Source organism: Pan troglodytes, chromosome 8 (assembly GCF_028858775.2).
Source record: "Pan troglodytes isolate AG18354 chromosome 8, NHGRI_mPanTro3-v2.0_pri, whole genome shotgun sequence".
Taxonomy (NCBI): Eukaryota; Metazoa; Chordata; class Mammalia; order Primates; family Hominidae; genus Pan; species Pan troglodytes.
Genome location: NC_072406.2, coordinates 51,106,049 through 51,126,329, shown reverse-complemented (window position 1 = coordinate 51,126,329; position 20,281 = coordinate 51,106,049). Strand labels below are relative to the sequence as shown.

The window sequence follows — 20,281 nt, the reverse complement described above, 5'->3', positions numbered from 1 at the left end:
AGTAGCTGGAATTACAGGTGCTTGCCACCACACCCAGCTAATTTTTTGTATTTTTAGTAGAGACAAGGTTTCACCAAGGTTTGCCCAGGCTGTTCTCGAACTACTGAGCTCAGGCAATCCACCCACCTAGGCCTCCCAAAGTGCAAGGATTACAGGTGTGAGCCACCACACCTGGCCTTGAATTCTTTTTAATAAAAAAAAACTGTTTACAATTTTATATAATATTAGTTGAGGAAATCATATATCTTCCATGTTTAGCTGTTATTATGTGCTGGTGTCTTTCTCCATTTTTGCATACTGCACAAAAAGTTTCAAAAGGAATCGTTCCTCATTTAATAAATCTCCACTTTTCAAACAATTCATCACAAAGTTTATGCTTGAATTTTGGTATTTGGCATTCAAATATACACAAATAAAAATAGATAATAGCAACCACCACAAAAATTAAGCTGAGTGAATTTGATAGTCTCGCAGCTGCCTTTGTGTGTCTGTCACTCACAAGTCTGAACTCAGAACTAACATCAAACAGGGGTTGAACCATTGAAAGCATTACAAACTTGCAAATTAATAATCAATTGAAGTGGCCGGGTGCGGTGGCTCACGCCTGTAATCTCAGCACTTTGGAAGGCCGAGGCTGGCAGATCACAAGGTCAGGAGATCAAGACCATACTTGCCAACACGATGAAACTCCGTCTCCACTAAAAAAAAATACAAAAATTAGCCGGTTGTGGTGGCATGCGCTTGTAATCCCAGCTACTCAGGAGTTGAGGCAGGAATTGCATGAACCCCGGAGTTGGAGGTTGCAGTGAGCCAAAATCACGCCACTGTGCTCCAGCCTGGTGACAGAGTGAGATTCCATCTGAAAAAAACAAAAAAAAAAACTCAATTGAAGTAGAGTTGCCATTGAAGTGGCCTGAGATGGCTATCCTATCCTTGGCTGGTATCTGGGAATGTGAATTTTGGGAAGGTTTGGGAACCTGGATTTCAGAAGGGTTCCCCCAACCCTCACTGATCAAATGGCTCCATTGTACATAAACAATATGGTTTCTGCGGAACACCTGGTTTTTTTCTGGGAATCTGGAATTTTGATTTGTGCACAATAGACAGTGTCTACATGACCAGCCCCTAATAAAAAGCCCAGGCACTGAGTTTCTAAGGAGCTTCTGTGGCAACATTTTGCATATGTTGTCACAACATGTTGCTGGAGGAATTCAGCATATCCTATGTGACTACACTAGGAGAGGATGCTTGGAAGCTGGTACCAGGTTTCCTCTGGACATGGCCCTGTGACCTCTCCCCTTTGCTGACCTTGCTGTAATAAGTCATAGCCATACTGTGAGTCCTGTCAGTCCTCCTAGCAATTTGTTTAACCCAGAAGTGTTCTTGGGAAACCCCAATACAGCTGGCATCAGAAGCAAATTTTTTTTTACTTCTCACTCTGTCACCCAGGCTGGAGTGCAGTGGCACAATCATAGTTCACTGCAGCCTTGAACTCCAGGGCACAAGTGATCCTCCTGCCTCAGCTGGGATTACAGGTATGTATCCTGCCGAATAGCTGGGACTACAAGCACATGCCACCATTCCGGGCTCTTTTTTTTTTCTGTAAAGATGGGGTCTTGCTATGTTGCCCAGGTTTATCTTGAGCTCCTGGCCTCAAGTGATCCTCCTCCCTCAGCCTCTCAAAGTGCTGAGATTACAGGTATGACTCATTGAACCTGGCCCAGAAGTGGAATTTGCTAGAACAACCCTGACTTACTAAGATTTGGCTCCATCACTGTTTGGGAAAAGGAAGAATGAAGGGGAACGGTGATAAGCCTTTGATACCTGGGTGTCTATGGAGCCCTCCATGGTTTGAGAGCAGCAGCTGAACTGCCATCTGCTGTTAGAAGCCACAGTGACCTATGGGGTTAGAAATGGATCCAACCCTGGCTTCTTTCAGCTGCGCTGAATGAAGTGAGGGGGAAAATATGCACCTGGGTGATGCCTTTGTTTTTTGTTCTCTTCTCCAGGTGGGAGGTAAGAAAAACAACAGTGACAAATTATAAAGGTGAGTGTTGGGTGGCCCCAAACTGTTAAAAGTTCTCAGGGCTGGAGCAAAGCTGGGGTGGGGAGGGTTCCAAGACTCCATCCAGCCTCTTCTTCAGCCCAGCTGCTGCCCTGTTGCAAGAGCTGCCTCCTTCTTTGCCACCCCTGTACCCTCCCTCATCTGCTTTCCAACCTGAATAGTTCCCACAGCAGTAATGCTAACCTAACTGCAAATGCTGGATTTACTGCTATGGGTTTAATTTGCAATATTAAAAAAAAAGTTTAATGGCTTTGTGTTTTGTGGCTATTACATCTAGATGTAATAATATGATAAAATTGATATAAAATGTTAAATGCTTTCAATTTCATAAATTCTAGACGGAACACACTGATCAGGAAAAGCTGCAGAGGAAATTGAGTGTGACACAACTTCCTTGCTTTTTGCAGCTAGTGGACAGCTTGGAATTTAAATTCTCAATACTGGAAACAGAACAAGTCTCCAAAATTAACAATTTTTCTATGTTTTTTGCCTACTGGAGCCACTGGAAAAAAGGAGACAATATGAAGAGAGGCAATCTTGAGCTAGAGATATGCTTTGGAATTTACAAAGCAGTTTTTCATCTCTAATGAGCTCTTGTAAGATCATATAGCTGACCTTCAGAGGGTGATGATTTTCTGGCCCCATGTGTATAGTTTTGAGTTGGTCAGCTTGGACTCCAAGGTGAATAGGTAAAAAGCCCAGCAAAGCCTTGCTTGTCACTCGGCTAAGAACACAGCTGTCTGGCCCTGAAGCATCTCAGTCTCCAGTTACTGGAAGAACATATATTAGATGCTGGGGAAACTATAAGGCTACAGGGTGACTCTGCATGTTGGCAGGGAGAATTGTTCAAGGTAGAAACTGGGGAACAAAGAGAGAGATTCTCATCTGTCTAGCTGCTGTTATGTGCTAATTTGGGGGTAAGAAAACTGTTAAGGAATAAAAAAGCCAAGACCTCTGTTCTCACAGGGCTTTCAGGATGGAAGGGAAAGTGGTCACCGTACAAACTGTATACAACTCCATTAGTACTTAAGAGGTCTGATTTATGGCTTTGAAACACAAGTGCAGGATGTTTAAGGTTTATCAGTAGCCTTTCCCTTTGCAGAAATTGTAAACTAAAAATAAAATCCTAAGCCCCCACCAACTGAAGGACGCTCCCCTTAGCCAAGGGGACCCCAGGAAAACCTTACAACTGAGTTCCTGGCCATGACGAGATGGGAGGTCAGACATGTCTCATTATACCCTCTCATGTTTGTGGTTTAGACACAAGAACTGACCAGCATTAACGTTAAAATAGAGATCATAAGACTGGCAGAACAGACTTTTTGTGGCAGTGAGATACCAAATTATAAACAAGACCTAAGGCCATGCCAGGCAAGTGTTAGGTCAAGCACCTTAAACTTTAACTATGGTCTAACTGCCACAAGGTTTTTCTTTTTTCTGTAGCAGCTAAATAAGCACTGGCCTTGAGATAAGCAAAATGAAAACAACTATAGGTCTTCACCAGACACTAATTGGCTCCCAACCCTTGTCCCAAGCACCATAACTACAGCTTTGATTAGACAAGAGACTGATTTCAGTAACTTTCTCCTGATAAGAAGACCACCCACTGGTTCTGGCTGGGTTTACAGAGGTTGCACACTTGAGTGCCTTTGTGTCCTGAAAAGACTTTTGACTGATAGGGCCTAATTATAATACATTCAAATGTTAGGTCTCCACCCCAGAGTGAACACAGGTCATATGTTACATGCATATTGGTTCAATACACGTGCATTGGGACCACCTTCATGCATATTCATAGCTCCTCCTCTAACCTGTTGAAGATGTATGTTTAGCTAACTTGTCCAGCATAATGCTCCTACCCCAACCTATCTTCCTTCAAAGTGCTTGTCTCTGGTCTTAGCCAGAGGCATTCTTCTCACCCTGTTGCAGGCTGTAATCCCTTATAACAAATAAAGCCTCCTCTCCATTCCAAATAGTTAAGTCTTGTGAATTTTTTTTTTTTTTTTGAGATGGAGTTTTGCTCTTGTCGCCCAGGCTGGAATGCAATGGCGCAATCTTGGGTCACTGCAACCTCTGCCTCCCGGGTTCAAGCGATTCTCTTGTCTCAGCCTCCTGAGTAGCTGGGACTACAGGCACCTGCCACCACGCCCAGCCAATTTTTGTATTTTTAGTAGAGGTGGGGTTTCACCATGTTGGCCAGGCTGGTCTCAAAATCCTGACCTCAGGTGATCCACCTGCCTCCGCCTCCCAAAGTGCTGGGATTACAGGCATGAGCCACCACGCCCAGCCTAAATCTTGTGATTTTTAAATTTAACAGTCAATTAAATGGTTCCTTGATAGAGCAACATTTAAGGCAGACATTAGTTTTTATTGCCCCATAATGCAATGTTATGTTTGCATTTACTTGTCAATCAACTCACTGGGACTGAGGCAGAAGTAAAACCCACAATTACCTTCTCACTGGGACTGAGACAGAAGTAAAACCCACAATTACCTTACCCCTGGCCTATGTGATAAAGTAACGTCTGCTACCGAGAACTTTTTTTTTTCTACCTTTTATTTTAGGTTTGGGGGATATGTGCAGGTTTGTCATGTAGGTAAACTCATATCACAGGGGTTTGTTGTACAGATTATTTTATCACCCAGGTACTAGGCCTAGTACCCAATAGTTATTTTTTCTGATCCTCTCCCTCCTCCCACCCCACCCTCATGTAGGCCCAGTGTCTGCTGTTCCCCTTTGTGTCCATGAGTTCTCATCATTTAGCTACCACTTATAAGTGAGACTGGGCAATTGCTGACCTGCATCAGGTGGACATAAGCAAAAGACCCTTGGCCACAACCACTACCAAGGTCCCTTTCTCTGCTGCCTCCAAGTTGAGGAGGAAACATAAGCCCTAAGGCCACCCCAGAGCTGTGGTGGAAAGCCCAGGAGAGATAAAACCTGAGTAGTTTTAAACTAGAATGTGCATGTGGCTTTTTAAACATGTTTGCAATTTTTTTGCTATTCTCCCCTTGAGATTTGGGGGGCTATGCCCACCCTTAACAGACTAGACACTAGTGCTAACTTGTCACTGACACATGACATGAAAGTGATGCTGTGTAACTTCCAAAGTTATGTTTAAAAAGGCCATGGGCATCTGCCTTGTTCACTCAGGTCACTCACCTATGGTGCTATTGATCACCAAGTCAAAGCTCTGAATGTCCTGAGACTGCTCTGCTACCTGGAATCCCAGAGTACCTGGGAGGTCTCCTATAGGTCCTGCAGCCAAGCCCCATGTCCTCTGCAGACATGTGAGTGAAGTCACTTCCAGATGATGCCAACCCTTTGCTGTGGATTCAACTCCAGCCAATGAGTCTTCTCTGCAGTCCCCAAAACCAATAAGCAGCAATAAGCCATCTTTTCTGTGTCTTCCTAGCCCTGTGAACCATGAACAAAATAAAGTGGTTGTTTTATGCATTATTTTGCTGGTGATGGTTCTTTCTTAAAAAAAAAAAATCACAGTAAAAGCACCAAGAATAACACACTTGTAGGACATTCATAAGGTACAAAATAACACACTGAAATCTAGGTTTCCTTCTTTCCCTCTTCCACAACCTATCAGGTTCTGCCTCTGGAAGTAACAACAATTAAGTTTCTGCACATCTTTCCAGATTTATTAATTAAACAATCATACAGCACTGACACTGTGAGGAAGCTTTTAAGGGCTTTGCTTATATTTATTCATTTACTCTTCATTCACTGTGGACACTAAGGTGGCAGCAGGAAGGAAAGTATTTTGCTGAACCAAATGAAAGTTGATCTGCTCTTTCAATGCTGTTCCTTCAATCAGATGGTTCTATTTTCTTGATATATTCCCAAATACTTTTTATTTTCTCCCCTAATTGAGTATTCAGAGATGTAACACTGTTTTCTAGTTTTTCTTCCGTTTCAGCACTAAATCTTAAATTTCATATGAGACAGGCAGTGGTGAAATTCCTGAGTCACTGGACATGTATATGTATGTTTGTGATGGGGACACACACACACACACACATTTTTCTATCTAGCTATTAACCATTAAAATTCTATACTCAGAGTGAGGAAATATTACACGTTCCTTCCCAAACACTGTCAACTACCCCTTCAATTAAATAATCCCTGAAAAAATGGCAACATCTATATTAATGCAGTTTTTATCTCATCAGTGACCCATTTGATAAAATAGTTCTAGAAACTTGTAATAAATCAGCAGTGATGGAAATTTGTACTGAACCATTTCATATCTAAAAGGGTATCTACTTTGTTTTAGACATGACAACTCTCTCATGTTTATTTTAGAATTTTCCATTGTTGCGTGTTTAAAGGGCTTGTCAATTCCCTTCCCTTTCCTAATTCTCATGACCAGATCATAAGAATGTGTGTGATCAGGCTGACTGATGTGCCACAACACATATTTAATCCTGGAATTTAGGGTTATCAGAAGTCTCCATTTAGGGTACATGTGCACAACGTGCAGATTTGTTACATATGTATACATGTGCCATGTTGGTGTGCTACACCCATTAACTCGTCATTTACATTAGGTATATCTCCTAATGCTATTCCTCCCCCCTCCCCCCACCCCACAACAGGCCCTGGCGCGTGATGTTCCCCTTCCTGTGTCCAGGTGTTCTCATTGTTCAACTCCCACCTATGAGTGAGAACATGCGGCGTTTGGTTTTTTGTCCTTGCGATAGTTTGCTGAGAGTGATGGTTTCCAGCTTCATCCATGTCCCTACAAAGGACATGTACTCATCATTTTTTATGGCTGCATAGTATTCCATGGTATATATGTGCCACATTTTCTTAATCCAGTCTATCATTGTTGGACATTTGGGTTGGTTCCAAGTCTTTGCTATTGTGAGTAGTGCCACAATAAACATATGCGTGCATGTGTCATTCTGCTTATTATTACAGTTATCTGGAGACATCAGTAAATAGGCTGCATTATAAATAATGTTTCCCATGAATCTTAGCTTGTTTCATGTTGCTATAACAGACTATCACAGACTGGTTAATTAATAAAGAATTTATTTCTCACAAAAAAAAGAAGTCTCCATTCAAAAAAGTATTAATTATATGTTTTCATACAACTGACTGGTGAACATATACTGCTTCATTTTTCTTAATGTTTCAGTGAATAGCCAGCCTTTTATGTATACATGAATGGAGGATCTCTCAATAAATTCAAAGAGATTCAGAAATAAGTACATAAACTTAGTTGCATAGAGAGAAAAAGTAGGTACTATACATAAGTGATAAAAGAAGCTTTTATATAATTACTTTTTAAAATTAAATTTATAATAATGCTTTTAAAACTAAATCTGGAACAAATTTTAAATTATTTAATCTAGAAATGTCCAGTGATTCAGGAACAATAGAAATGGGTGGGGAGGGCATTTCAACTCAAGCATGGAACTCCTTTTATTCTCATCATGTTAGCTTTTTCCCTCTTTACTCTGAAATGTTCACTATCAAATATATTTGAGAGACAGGTCTTTTGCCTCATTTAACATTTATCTCATACACAGAGAATAATACTGTGGGTCTGGGATTCAGTTTTTGAAATGCAACATATACTCTAAGTGACCCTTTTACCCATGTCAAAATAGCAGCAGTTGGACCCCATAATGTGGCATGTATTCATTTGAAAATTCTACAGTGACCTATCACTGTGATCATGTGATGAGGCATATCTTGCCTTCCATTCTAACTATCACTCTATGAGCTTTGAGGTTCAAGTTTGACAGCATTTGTCAATTTTGGAACATCATACAAAGAACGCTCAAATATGGGGAATTTTGTGTACTGTTGCTGAGGCATGTTCACTTTCACCTTCTGATTGTGGTTTCTTCAAATAAGCCAGTTCACTTGTACTCAAAATGTCTTCCTCATTGTTTTGTTTCCCCCACTCCAATTCGTCTATGGATTTATGAACATGTTTTATAGTATTATTACTGATTTGTACTTTTGATTCTTCCACCAAGCTTTTTGTCTTAAATATTTTCCTATTTTTAGAAAAATGTACTGTTTCCCCACACCACTTTTGTACACAATCTTTTATAGAATAGATACAGAAAAAACACAACCACACTGCCTTCATCAGATGAGGAGAATCTTGATACAAAATACAGTATGAGACATTCTATGAAAGGGAAATTATAGACCAAAATCTTCTGAGTATAAATGTCAAAATCTGAAAGCAAATATTAAAGTGGCCTAAGTCTGGAGATTTTGAGGAAAAAAAAACTGAAATTTCATGGTGGGAAACATAATTTTGCCTAGTTTAGAAGTTTTGAGGGATTGTTTTAAAGAAAAATGTAAAAGATAAATAACATTAAATGGATATAAAAGGTTATAAAATAAAATATTATAAAAGGTTATAAAAATGTTTATGAAATTCTTTTGCAGTCAAGATTGGGATTAGATTTGTTTATAAGGTCTTATTAAAATTAGCCATAATATTAAAATGCATTAATACCCAACTAAATTTTTTTTAAAAATTAAGCTTAAGATTTGTTCTCCATCGAACTTAACAAAAAGAGTATATATTCCCGTGTGCCAGAGTGCCAGGTCACCACATACTATTATGTTGGGTTTGCATATTTGATGATGTGTCGCTACCAGGATGCCATCCGGGTCTTTGCCAACATCCTCCTCTACATCCAGAAGACCAAGAGCATGTTCCAGAGGACCACATACAAGTATGAGATGATTAACAAGCAGAATGAGCAGATGCATGCACTGCTGGCCATTGCCCTCACGATGTACCATTAGTATCGATGAGAGCATTCACCTCCAGCGGTGGGATAAATACAGCGACAAGATGCTGTGCATGCAGAAAGGTGACCCAGAAGTCTATGAAGAACTTTTCAGTTACTTCTGCCCCAAGTTCCTGTCGCCTGTAGTGCCCAACTACGATAATGTGCACCCCAACTACCACAAAGAGCCCTTCCTGCAGCAGCGGAAGGTGTTTTCTGATGAAGTACAGCAGCAGGCCCAGCTTTCAACCATCCGCAGCTTCCTCAAGCTCTACACCACCATGCCTGTGGCCAAGCTGGCTGGCTTCCTGGACCTCACAGAGCAGGAGTTCAGGATCCAGCTTCCTGTCTTCAAACACAAATTGAAGAACCTGGTGTGGACCAGCAGCATCACAACCCTGGATGATGAATTTCAGTCAGCCTCAGAGGTTGACTTCTACATTGATAAGGACATGATCCACATCATGGACACCAAGGTCGCCAGGCGCTATGGGAATTTCTTCATCCGTCAGATCCACAAATTCGAGGAGCTTAATCGAACCCTGAAGAAGATGGGACAGAGACCCTGACGACATTCACATACATTATTCAGGAACCTGTTTTGACATATTATAGGCTACCGTGAAACCTTTACCTAGATCAACCATCAGCCTGTCAACTCAGTTAACAAGTTAAGGACCAAAGTGTTTCAAGTGGATCTCAGTAAAGGATATTTGGAGCCAGAAAAAAAAAAAAAAAAAAAGATTTGTTCTCAATGAGATTACACGTGGTAATAATTTTTAATTCTCAAATCTGTCTCTTTTTAAAACTTCTGAGATTTATATCTCAGAAGTTCAACCTTTACTATTGTTTCACACATTATTTACAGATCACACATCATTGCCCTCTGTTTCTTTTCCCCTTCAAAAAGTGTAACTTTTTACTTCACTAGAATGGTAATTTTGTCCTTCAACTTTTCCATCAGCTCTTTTAACTTTTCCCTCATATTCTATTTCTGCTGTTATAATACTAAAATATTGATCTCAAAGGTTAAAAAAAAATTTTGCAGATGTAACATGATTTTATATTCTTAACTTTTTGATATGTCTGAATTGTTGCAAGTAATCAGGAAACTTCCCATCTATTATTAGGTTGGTGCACAAGTAATTGTGGTTTTTGCCATTACTTTCAATGGCAAAAAACCGCAATTACTGCACCAACCTAATACTAGGAGCCATATATCTACCTGCTCATGGTGCTAGTTTTCATGTTTACATTCCTCTATAGTACAATGTTCACTTATGACCTTGAATACATTATGCCTGTGTCTAATTAGATTCAAGTATTCATTTCATCAGGTTTGACTTCCAAGTTATTTAAATAGGCTTTATTTAGGTACTCCCCATTCTCAAGTATGCCTTACTCCAGGTTGCTCAGATAGTTGCTCAGATTAAGTCAGTGAGACAGTTGGGGTCACAGATTTAATTCATTAAACCACTAAAGCATCAGCCCAGATAGGCATATTTTCAGTTAATTTCAATTAGCCACTCATGAATGGTTGGCCAGTTGAATGGAAGTTGATTCTTGGCACAGCCATCAACTGGCAATTGGTTTAAAATGTCCTGAGTTCTGAGCCAGATTGGGGGCTGATATAGTTTGGATATGTGTCCCTGCCCAAATCTTACGGTGAATTGTAATCCTCAGTATTGGAGATGACTGGGTGAGAGGTGACTGGATCACGGGAGTGTATATCTCATAAATGCTTGTTGTTGCTCTTGCAATAGTGAGATCTGGTTTAAAAGTGTGTGACACCTCCTCCTACCTTGCTCCTGCTCTGGCCATGTGATGTGCATGCTCCCACTTAGCCTTCTGTTATGATTCTAAGTTTCCTGAGGCCTCCCCAGAAACCACACAGATGTCAGTATCATGCTTCCTGTAAAGCTTTCAGAACCCTGATCCAATTAAATCTCTTTTCTATATAAATTACCCAGTCTCAGGAATTTGTTTTTTGGTTGTTGTTGTTGTTGCTTTTTTTTTGGGAGGGGGTGTTTGTTTGTTTTGAGACAGAGTCTCGCTCTGTCGCCCAGACTGGAGTGTGGTGGCATGATCTTGGCTCACTGCAACCTCCTCCTCCTGGGTTCAAGCAATTCTCCTCCCTCAGCCTCCTGAGTAGCTGGGATTACAGGCGTGTGCCACCACGCCTGGCTAATTTTTGTATTTTTAGTAGAGACAGGATTTCACCATGTTGGTCAGGCTGGTCTCAAACTTTTGACCTCATGATCTGCCCACCTTGGCCTCCCAAAGTGCTGGGATTATAGGCATGAGCCACCACACCTGGCCAGGAACTTCTTTATAGCAATGTGAGAATGGCCTAATACAGAAAATTGGTACCAAGGAGTGGGGTATTACTATAAAGGTACCTGAAAATGTGGAAGCAGCTTTGGAACTAGGTAATGGACAGAGGTTGAAAGAGTTTGGAGAACTTGGAAGAAGACAGGAAGATGAGGGAAAGTTTAGAACTTCTTAGAAACTGGTTAAATGATTGTGACCAAAATGCTGATAGGGATATGTAAAGTGAAGTCCAGGCTGATGAGGTCTCAGATGGAAATGAGGAACTTATTGGAAACTAGAGCAAAAGTCACACGTTATGCCTTAGCAAAGAGCTTGGCTGGATTTCATCTATGTCCTAGGGATCTATGGAAGTTTAAACTTGACAGTGATATCGTAGAGTATCTGGCAAAAAAAAAAAAAAAAAAAAAAAAATTCTAAGCAGCAAAGTGTTCAAGTGGCATGGGCCAGGTATGGTGGCTCACACCAGTAATCCTAGCACTTTGAGAGGCCAAGGCAGACAGATCACTTTAGCCCACATGGCAAAATCCCATCTCTAAAAATATAAAAAAAATAGCTGGCGTGGTGGCTTGAGCCCATAGTCCCAGCTACTCAGGAGGCTGAGATGGGACAATTACCTAAGCCTGGGAAGTCTAGGGTGCAGTGAGCCATGATCATGGCATGGCACTTCAGCCTGGGTGACAGAGTGAGACCTTGTCTCAAAAAAAAAAAAAGAAAAAACAAAAAAAAAAAAACAAACAAAAACTGATGTGACTGCTTCTAACAGCCTATGCTTTGATGTGGAAGCAAAGAAATAAGTTGGAACTTCTATTTAAAAGGTAACCAGAACATAAAAGTTGGGAAAATTTGCATCCTGCAGCCTGGCCATGTGGCAGAAAAAAAAAACCAAGTCTATCTTCAGAAGAATTCAAGTGGGCTGCTGAGTAACCACAAGCTAGAGAAATTTGTATAACTAAAAAGGAGGCAAGTGCTGATAGCCTAGACAATAAAAAGGCTTGAAGGCATTTTAGAGATCTCAGAGGCAGCCCATCCAAACACAGGATCAGAGGCCCAGGGAAGAATGGTTTTGGAGGCCAGGCCCAGGCATGCACTGCCCTGCACAACCTCAGGACACTGCTCCCTGCCTCTTGGCAACTCCATACCCAGCTGTGGCTTAAAGGGGCCCAGGTGCAGCTTGGGCTGCTGCTCTGACAAGTGTAAGTCATAAGCCTTGGTGGCTTCCATATGGTGTTAAGTCTGCTGGTATAAAGAATGAAAGAGTAAATGAGGCTTGGCACCCTCCACCTAGATTTCAGAGGATGTATGGAAAAGCTTGGGTGTCCAGGCAGAAGCCTGCTGCAGGGGTGGAGCCCTCACAGAGACCCTCTACTAGGGTGGTATGGAAGAAAAATGTGGGATTGGAGCCCCCAAACAGAGTCTGTACTGGGGCATTTGCTAGTGGAGCCACCATCCTCCAGACCCCAGAATGGTAGATCTATTGGCAGTTTGCACCCTGCACATGGAAAAACTGCAAGCAGTAAACTACAGCCCATGAGCTTTGGGAGCTGAACCTTGCAAAGCCACAGAGGCAGAGCTGCCCAACACCTTGGGAGCCCATTGCTTGCACCAATGCCCTGGATGTGGGACATGGAGTCAAAGGAGATTATTATGGAGCTTTAAGATTTAATGATTGCATTGCTGGGTTTTGAATATGCATGGAGCCTGTAGCCCCTTTCTTTTGGCCTATTTATCTCTTTTGGAATGGGGTTTGTTACCCAATGCTTGTACTCCCATTGTATTTTGGAAGTAAGTTTAACTTGTTTTTTATTTTACAGGTGGAAGAAATTTACCTTGTCTCAGATGAGACTTTGGACTTCGGACTTTTGAGATAATGCTGGAATGGGCTAAGACTTTGGGAGACTGTTGGGAAGGCATAACTGTATTCTGAAATGTGAGAAGGACATTAGATTTGGGAGTGGCAAGGGGTAGAATAATATAGTTTAGATATGTGTTCCTTCCCAAATCTCATGTTGAATTGTCTTCCCCAGTATTGGAGGTGGGGCCTTGTGGGAAGTGATTGGCTCAGGGGGGTAGTGTTCTCATGAATGGTTTAGCACCATCCCCTTGGTGCTGTCCTTGCAAAAGTGAGTTCTCATGAGATCCGGTTGCATAAATGTGTGGGGCATCTTGCTCTCACTCTCTCTTGCTTCTTCTCCTGCCATGTGGGATGCCTACTTCCCCTTCACATCCCACCATGATTAGAAGATTCTAGAAGTCTCCCAAGAAGCAGATGCCACTATGCTTCCTCTGCAGCCTGCAGAACCATGAATCAATTAAACCTCTTTTCTTTATGAATTACCCAGTCTCAAGTATTTCTTTATGTCAATGCAAGGATGGACTAACACGGGGCCAAGCAGACCATGGTCCCTTAGGATGGTCAACTGATTATAAGCTGGCTTATACTGCAAGGTGAGATCAGGGATTAAAACCTAGAGGTTGAAGGATTCTTTTTTTATTATTGTTTCAGCTCTTCCTTTGACTTAGCCACCTCTTCCAAGGCATCAGCCTTCCTGAAGAAACTTTGGGGTAGGAGCAGTTGAGAAAGCAAGTGAAAATAGCTCTTTGTTAAGGGTTCAGGGTATTATTTCAAGCTCTCAGGTCTTCAGAGACCTCAGTCCACAGAAAACCAATTACCTTCTTGTGCCAGGTCCATCACTCATCGGTGCTGTGATTCTGGGCAGACCACTTCAAATCTCTCCATTTCACTTCCCTGAACTGTCAAATATGGGTTGTAGCCCCTGCTCTGCCCATTCCTCCAGGCTGGTGTAAGCATCACAAGAAATAGCAGATATTCTCCATGAGCTGTAAAGCATCATACCCATGGAAAGAAAGAAGAAAATTCCATCCTCCACTCCCCTGGAGCCACCCATGTTTCTTCTCTGTATTCAACCACTACCAAGGTTCTGGCTTATTCTTCTAGACATATAATGATTGAACACTTTAGGGCACTTATGAATCGCCAGTCTTCTAAAAGCTTTACCTCCATTTCACCATTTTTAGCCTTATAACATAACATAGGCCATATTAACATTTCAATACCTCAGAACAGGGAGCTGAGGCACAGAGAGGTCTCTATAACTTTCTCAGGTTTGTGCATCTTCTAACTAGGACTTGAACCCATACCTTTATGCACCAGGCCCAGTGCTCTTGGTCACTCCAATAGTTCTATATTGTTTCATCTCAATACAGGCATTTGCCTACACAGTCTGTCTGTTGGTTATGAGTGCAGCCCGCACTGCAAGTTCTTGTTAAAATCCAACTGAGATTCAGGGGGTTTCACTATGCAGATGGTGAACAATGGGTCAAACATTTAAGCTGTAAATAAATGATTACTCATTTATCTGTGGCCTCTGGCAGGAAGATGTCAAAAGCTGTCTTTTTCATAGTACGTTTCCCAGCATCTTGCCTCCAGGATATGACAGTAGATATTGAGGGATCAAGAGAATCTACTGTCCACACCAAGCTGAGGAAGAGAATAATCTGCCACTGGCCTCATAAATAGGTGCACACTGGAAAGCAGTCAACTGAAAGTACTGTGGAAATTAAATTGTTAAGTTCATTCAAGGATAACAATTCTAGATTATTCAGCATCCCATATTTCAGACAACTCTAAAATTGCTATGCTATATTCTTTATTTCATATGTGCAAATTTAAGTTTATTAAGTCAATCACTAGTGCTACAACTACAGAAGATATATTTACAACTTCAAAATTGTTTCAGTTTTAATAGTATAGAATATCTCAATGTAGTATTTAGATATTTAGCTGCTTGTTAAACATTAACTAAAATGAAACACTTCCTGAACAATGCTACCATATTTTTTAAATTAATGGACATTATGTGAAACTGTTTTGAATTAACATAAAAACTGAAGAAGTAGTACAGAAAGTTCTCATATACCCTTCCCCCACCTCAGCATATTTTGGTAATCACATCTTACATGACTGTGGTAAATGTTACAATGACTGAACCAATATTGATACATTCTTATTAATGAAAGTCTAGAGTTTGGCACAGAGGTAGAGATGGACAATCTTGATGTCCAGTTTTTTCATAATTGTATGTATCCAGTGATTAATTTCCCATTTGGTAGGAGGGCAAGTTTTATCTTCATCAACATTTGTATCGTATGTTAGTGTACATGACATTACTTCTCCATTAGATGCCGGCTTCATTTCGTGATGTACCTGAAATTAGACCAGCAAGGGGCCTGCAAACATTCACAGACTATTCAGGGTTGCCATGGTTATGCTGGCCCTACAGGAGCTTGACAAACTGTAGGTGGTCTTCTTATCAAGAAAAGTTACTGAAATCAGTCTCTTGTCCAATCAAAGCTACAGTTATGGCTTGTGGAACAGGGATTGGAAGTTAGTCAGTATCTGGTGTTGAGCTACAATTATTTTAATATTGCTTATCTTGAGGTCAGTGCTTGTTTAGCTGCTAGAGAAAAATTAACTTGCGGCAGTTAGAACACAGTTTATTCTTTAAGTTTAGGGTGCATGACTTAACCCTTGCCTGTTGTGGCCTTGAGTCCTGTTTATAATTTGGTATCTCATTGCCACAAAGAGTTCATTATGTCTGTCTTTTTTTTTTTTTTCTTTGAGACGGAGTCTCGCTCTGTCACCCAGGCTGGAGTGCAGTGGCACAATTTTGGCTCACTGCAAGCTCTGCCTTCTGGGTTCACGCCATTCTCCTGCCTCAGCCTCCAAAGTAGCTAGGACTGCAGGCACCTGCCACCATGCCCAGCTAATTTTTTGTATTTTAGTAGAGACAGGGTTTCACCGTGTTAGCCAGGATGGTCTCGATCTCCTGACCTCATGATCCACCCGACTCAGCCTCCCAAAGTGCTGGGATTACAGGCGTGAGCCACCACGCCCAGCTATGTCAGTCTTATTATCTCTATTTTCACACTAATGCTGGGCAGTTCTGTCTAAACCATAAACATGAGGGGGTATAATGAGATGTGTCTGAACCTCCTCCCATCTCATCATGGCCAGAAACTCAGTTTTAAGGTATTTCTGGGGTCTCTTTGACTAAGGGAGGGCCTGTTCAGTCAGTGAGGGGTTATAATTTTATTTTTAGTTTACAACTCCCACAAAGGCAAAGGCTGCTGATAAACATCTGCACTTGTGTTTCAAAGCAACACACATACTTTTTTTTTTTTTTTTTGAGATGGAGTCAAAAGACGGGGCACACAGAAAATTCATGCAATATGGTTGTCCTACCACTACCTACAGCCTCTCCTCCTCATTAAAGTGGCCTGTGGAGGGCTTAGCCCAGCAGGCTTAGAGCTTCTGCAGAATGGGTATCTGCTACCTGGGAGGATGTTCTCAGGAAATCCTTCATTTGCCTGCAGGGATTTTGGGGGTTGTTTTCAAAGCACAAGTGTGGTCCCGGCTAAGAGCAGCCTATCACCACTCTCCTCGGATGTGTTGGTCTCCTTGATGGGCCAAAAGAAAGTGAGAAGCCGCTGAAAACACATATACTTATTTGGCTTCCCTTTTTTATGTTACCCACTCCACCATCACATTTCCTCTTCCTCTTTCTCTCCATCCTTCATATCCTCCTTATCTTCTCCAACATGGAGGACAAGAAGTCAGCAAGTTTGTGCCTCAGTGAGTTATTTCAAGGTACATACCACTCTCCCCTGAGGCTGATGACATCTGCAATCATATTTTAAAAGCACTGTGAGGATTATATTATGCTGTGCACTTCACACAGGTCTGTTTTTTCTCTTGATGACTTTAGAAACCCAGAAGGGGTACAGTGGTTAAGTCAAAAATCAAAGTTCCCCAAAACTAGCACGGAGGATAACTGTGGAAAAGATAAGACATTTTCCTGCCAAATTTATCTTTCAAGTTGATTTAGATTAGCTGTGGCAGAGTCCTTAATTCAAAAGGGAAAACTAGAGCCTCTTCATTACAGTTTATAATGGAAACTGTCAGTTAGTAAGAGATGCCCACCTAATACCACCTCAACTAAGGATATTTTATATCTCCCATAATGTACATTGTCAGATTTTTATCTCTAAATTTGATTGGAAAAGAAATAAACCAGGAAAGCAAAATTTCTGTATAAGAAAGAAGCATGGTCTTACATTGACAAGGTCTTCTTTACTTGGAGATGACTTGTCCACAAGTTTCTCCAAAAGCTGGGAGGACACAGAGTGACTGTCAGTGCCTGGAGGTTGATGATTATGGATCACTCAGGGAGCTGTGCTTAATGTGGTGCATGGAGGTGGTGGGTTCACATGCATGGACTGAGTTGATGCAGGGCCATCCTGCTGAGTGGAGGAAGGATGGCAAAGAGGAGGAGCAGGAAAGAAATGAGAAACCACCGGGAGCCAGGAAGAAGGACAGGTTTCCCCTAGAAGCATCAGAGGGAACCTGGTCTTGCCTATGAATTTTGCACTACTAGCTCGGAGAACTGAGACATTTCTGTTGTTTTAACCCACCCAGTTTGTGGTCCATGTGATTTCAGGCCTAGGACGCTGATACACCAAGACAAATCAATATACCTATATTTTGAATTTGCATGCATTTATTTCATGTATACCCCTAATATTTCCACAATTGTGATTATTTTTCTGTTTATCTTTCTATATTTTATATACCATTAGTGTCATTTTAGGTTAATTTAAATAATTTCCCTGGTCATGAAGATACATGAAAAAATATATATATTTGGTGTATATATATATGTGTGTATATATATGTGTGTGTGTATGTGTGTGTATATATATATATATATATATATTTGGTGTATATATACATTTTAGATGGAGTCTCACTGTGTAGCCCAAGCTGGAGTGCAGTGGCGCAATCTCGGCTCACTGCAACATCTGCCTCCAGGGCTCAAGCGATTCTCGTGCTTCAGTCTCCCCAGTAGCTGGGACTACAGGTACACACCACCATGCCTGGCTAATTTTTTTTTTTTTTTTTTTTTTTTGAGACGAAGTCTCTCTCTGGTCCCCTAGGCTGGAGTGCAATGGTGTGATCTCAGCTCATGCAACCTCTGCCTCCAGGTTCAAGCGATTCTCCTGCCTCAGCCTTCTGAGTAGCTAGGATTACAGGCATCTGCCACCATGCCCAGCTAATTTTTGTGTTTTTAGTAGAGACAGAGTTTCACCATGTTGGCCAGGCTGGTCTCAAACTCCTGACCTCAGGTGATCTGCCTGCCTCAGCCCCCCAATAATTTTTCATATTTTAGTAGAGACAGGGTTTCATCATGTTTCCCAGGGTGGTCTCGAACTTCTGAGCTCAGGCGATCTGCCCGCCTCGGCCTTCCAAAGTGCTGGGATTACAGGTGTGAGCCACTGCGCCCGGCCACAATATTATTTTTATCATAGGTACTAATACATATTGATTTTTAGCTAATTGTAATTGCTTATTAATATCAATAAAAATGTGCAGATCATCTTGTTATTGAAGCGCTATGGATCTGTGAGCTCAGGGGAGATGTCTCCGTGTGCAGTGGGAAGCCTCAAGTGCAGCATGCCTGGCATCTCCTGCTCAAGAGAGAGTGCAGGCAGGGAGCTTGCTGGGCACATTTGCAGGAGGGAGACTAGAATGAGGCATGAGAAACAATCTGTCACAAACACCCACCAGTGCTTTCATGCCTGAGTCAGACCAGAGCTTTTCAGATGTTACTGTGCGCACACATCATCTGAGATCGTGTAAAGTGTGAATTCTGATTCCGTGGGTCTGGAATAGGACCTGACTTCGCATTTCTAAAGGGTCCTTTCCCCCAAATTTTCCCATACATATTTTAATATCCTCAAATTCATAAGAATGGTGGAAAACAAGAAGGAAAGCCATGAGCAGACAGAAACCAAAGAGTAATCTCTTGCGGAGAGAACTAAAGACTTTTGACTTAAACATTTCCCGGTCCAGGGCCAGGCACCATGGCTCACGCCTATAATACCAGCACTCTGGGAGGCTGAGGCAGCTGGATCACCTGAGGTTAGGAGTTCGAGACCAGCCTGACCAACAAGGTGAAACCCCATCTCTACTAAAAATACAAAAATTAGCCAGATGTGGTGGCAGGCGCCTGTAGTCCCAGCTACTCAGGAGGCTGAGACAGGAGAATTGCTTGAACCAGGGAGGCGGAGGTTGCAGTGAGCTGAGATCATGCCATTGCACTCTAGCCTGGGCAACAGAGCAAGACTCCATCTCAAAATAAATAAATTAATTTAATTAAATTTAAAAATTCCCAGTCCAGGTAGGAAGATGGCTAGAGAGGACAGTTGAGATGCTGACAGAGGTGCCACTTTAAGAAACAAACCAGAAATGAAAGTAAACACACTCCAAACCTCAACCTGCCCTCTGACTCCTCTTCAATGTCCCCACTGGCGCCTCCTCCAGTCTTTGATAAAGTGTGGAACATACTCACCCTCTCCCATTCCTCATCTCTGATTCACAATTTCCTGTCTTGATTCTCCAGTCTTTCTTTCCTACCATCTCCTTCTCCCCTGTGACCTCCTCACTTAGTCAGCAAGTTCTCTATGTCCAAACAGCCATGGGAAGTTTTTCAGATCTTGTAAGTTGTCACTTGCATCCCCTTCCTTTAGTGAATCTCTCTAACCCCTCACTTCAGAAAAACCCCCAAGTCTTCTGATTCTCCAGTACTTTCTCCTTCTACTCCCGGGGTTCTCCTCACTTGACAGAGAATTCAGTGGATCTATCAATCAGGTGAATTTGTCCTCCCCAGCACTCACCAGACTGCTCACTATATGCTGATCTCCTGAGCAATCAAGTGGGGAGAGAGAAACCTGGCTTCATGAGTACCCTGGCAAGTGGGTTCAGGGCTGAATGGCCCCTGCTTGTAGATAATGTATGCTTATTTCAGCTGCAATTTGTATATGAGATAACCCTTCCCTTAAGAACTCCTTATGAAGTGAGAATTGTGCACCCTGTTCCCAATGAGGAGGCCTACATAGAAAACTAAAGACAGAGACATCAGGCGGCTGCCCTGAGGAAGAACCTCACTCTGTCATTGGGCAGTGAGTGGGCAGGGGTCCTGGCTTAGGTGGAAGCAGGAGCCTCTGTGAAAACCACTCCTCCTCTAG

General features: G+C 41.9%; 1 protein-coding gene across 1 annotated transcript; it reads left to right on the top strand.

Moving 5' to 3' along the window:
• Positions 1-8,664: 8,664 nt before the first annotated feature.
• On the top strand, positions 8,665-9,437 carry LOC100615268 (eukaryotic translation initiation factor 3 subunit L-like). Its single transcript, XM_063781244.1, has one exon. It carries the CDS (start codon positions 8,812-8,814, stop codon positions 9,412-9,414), a length of 603 nt encoding a protein of 200 aa, XP_063637314.1. The 5' UTR covers positions 8,665-8,811; the 3' UTR covers positions 9,415-9,437.
• The last annotated feature ends 10,844 nt before the right edge of the window (positions 9,438-20,281 follow it).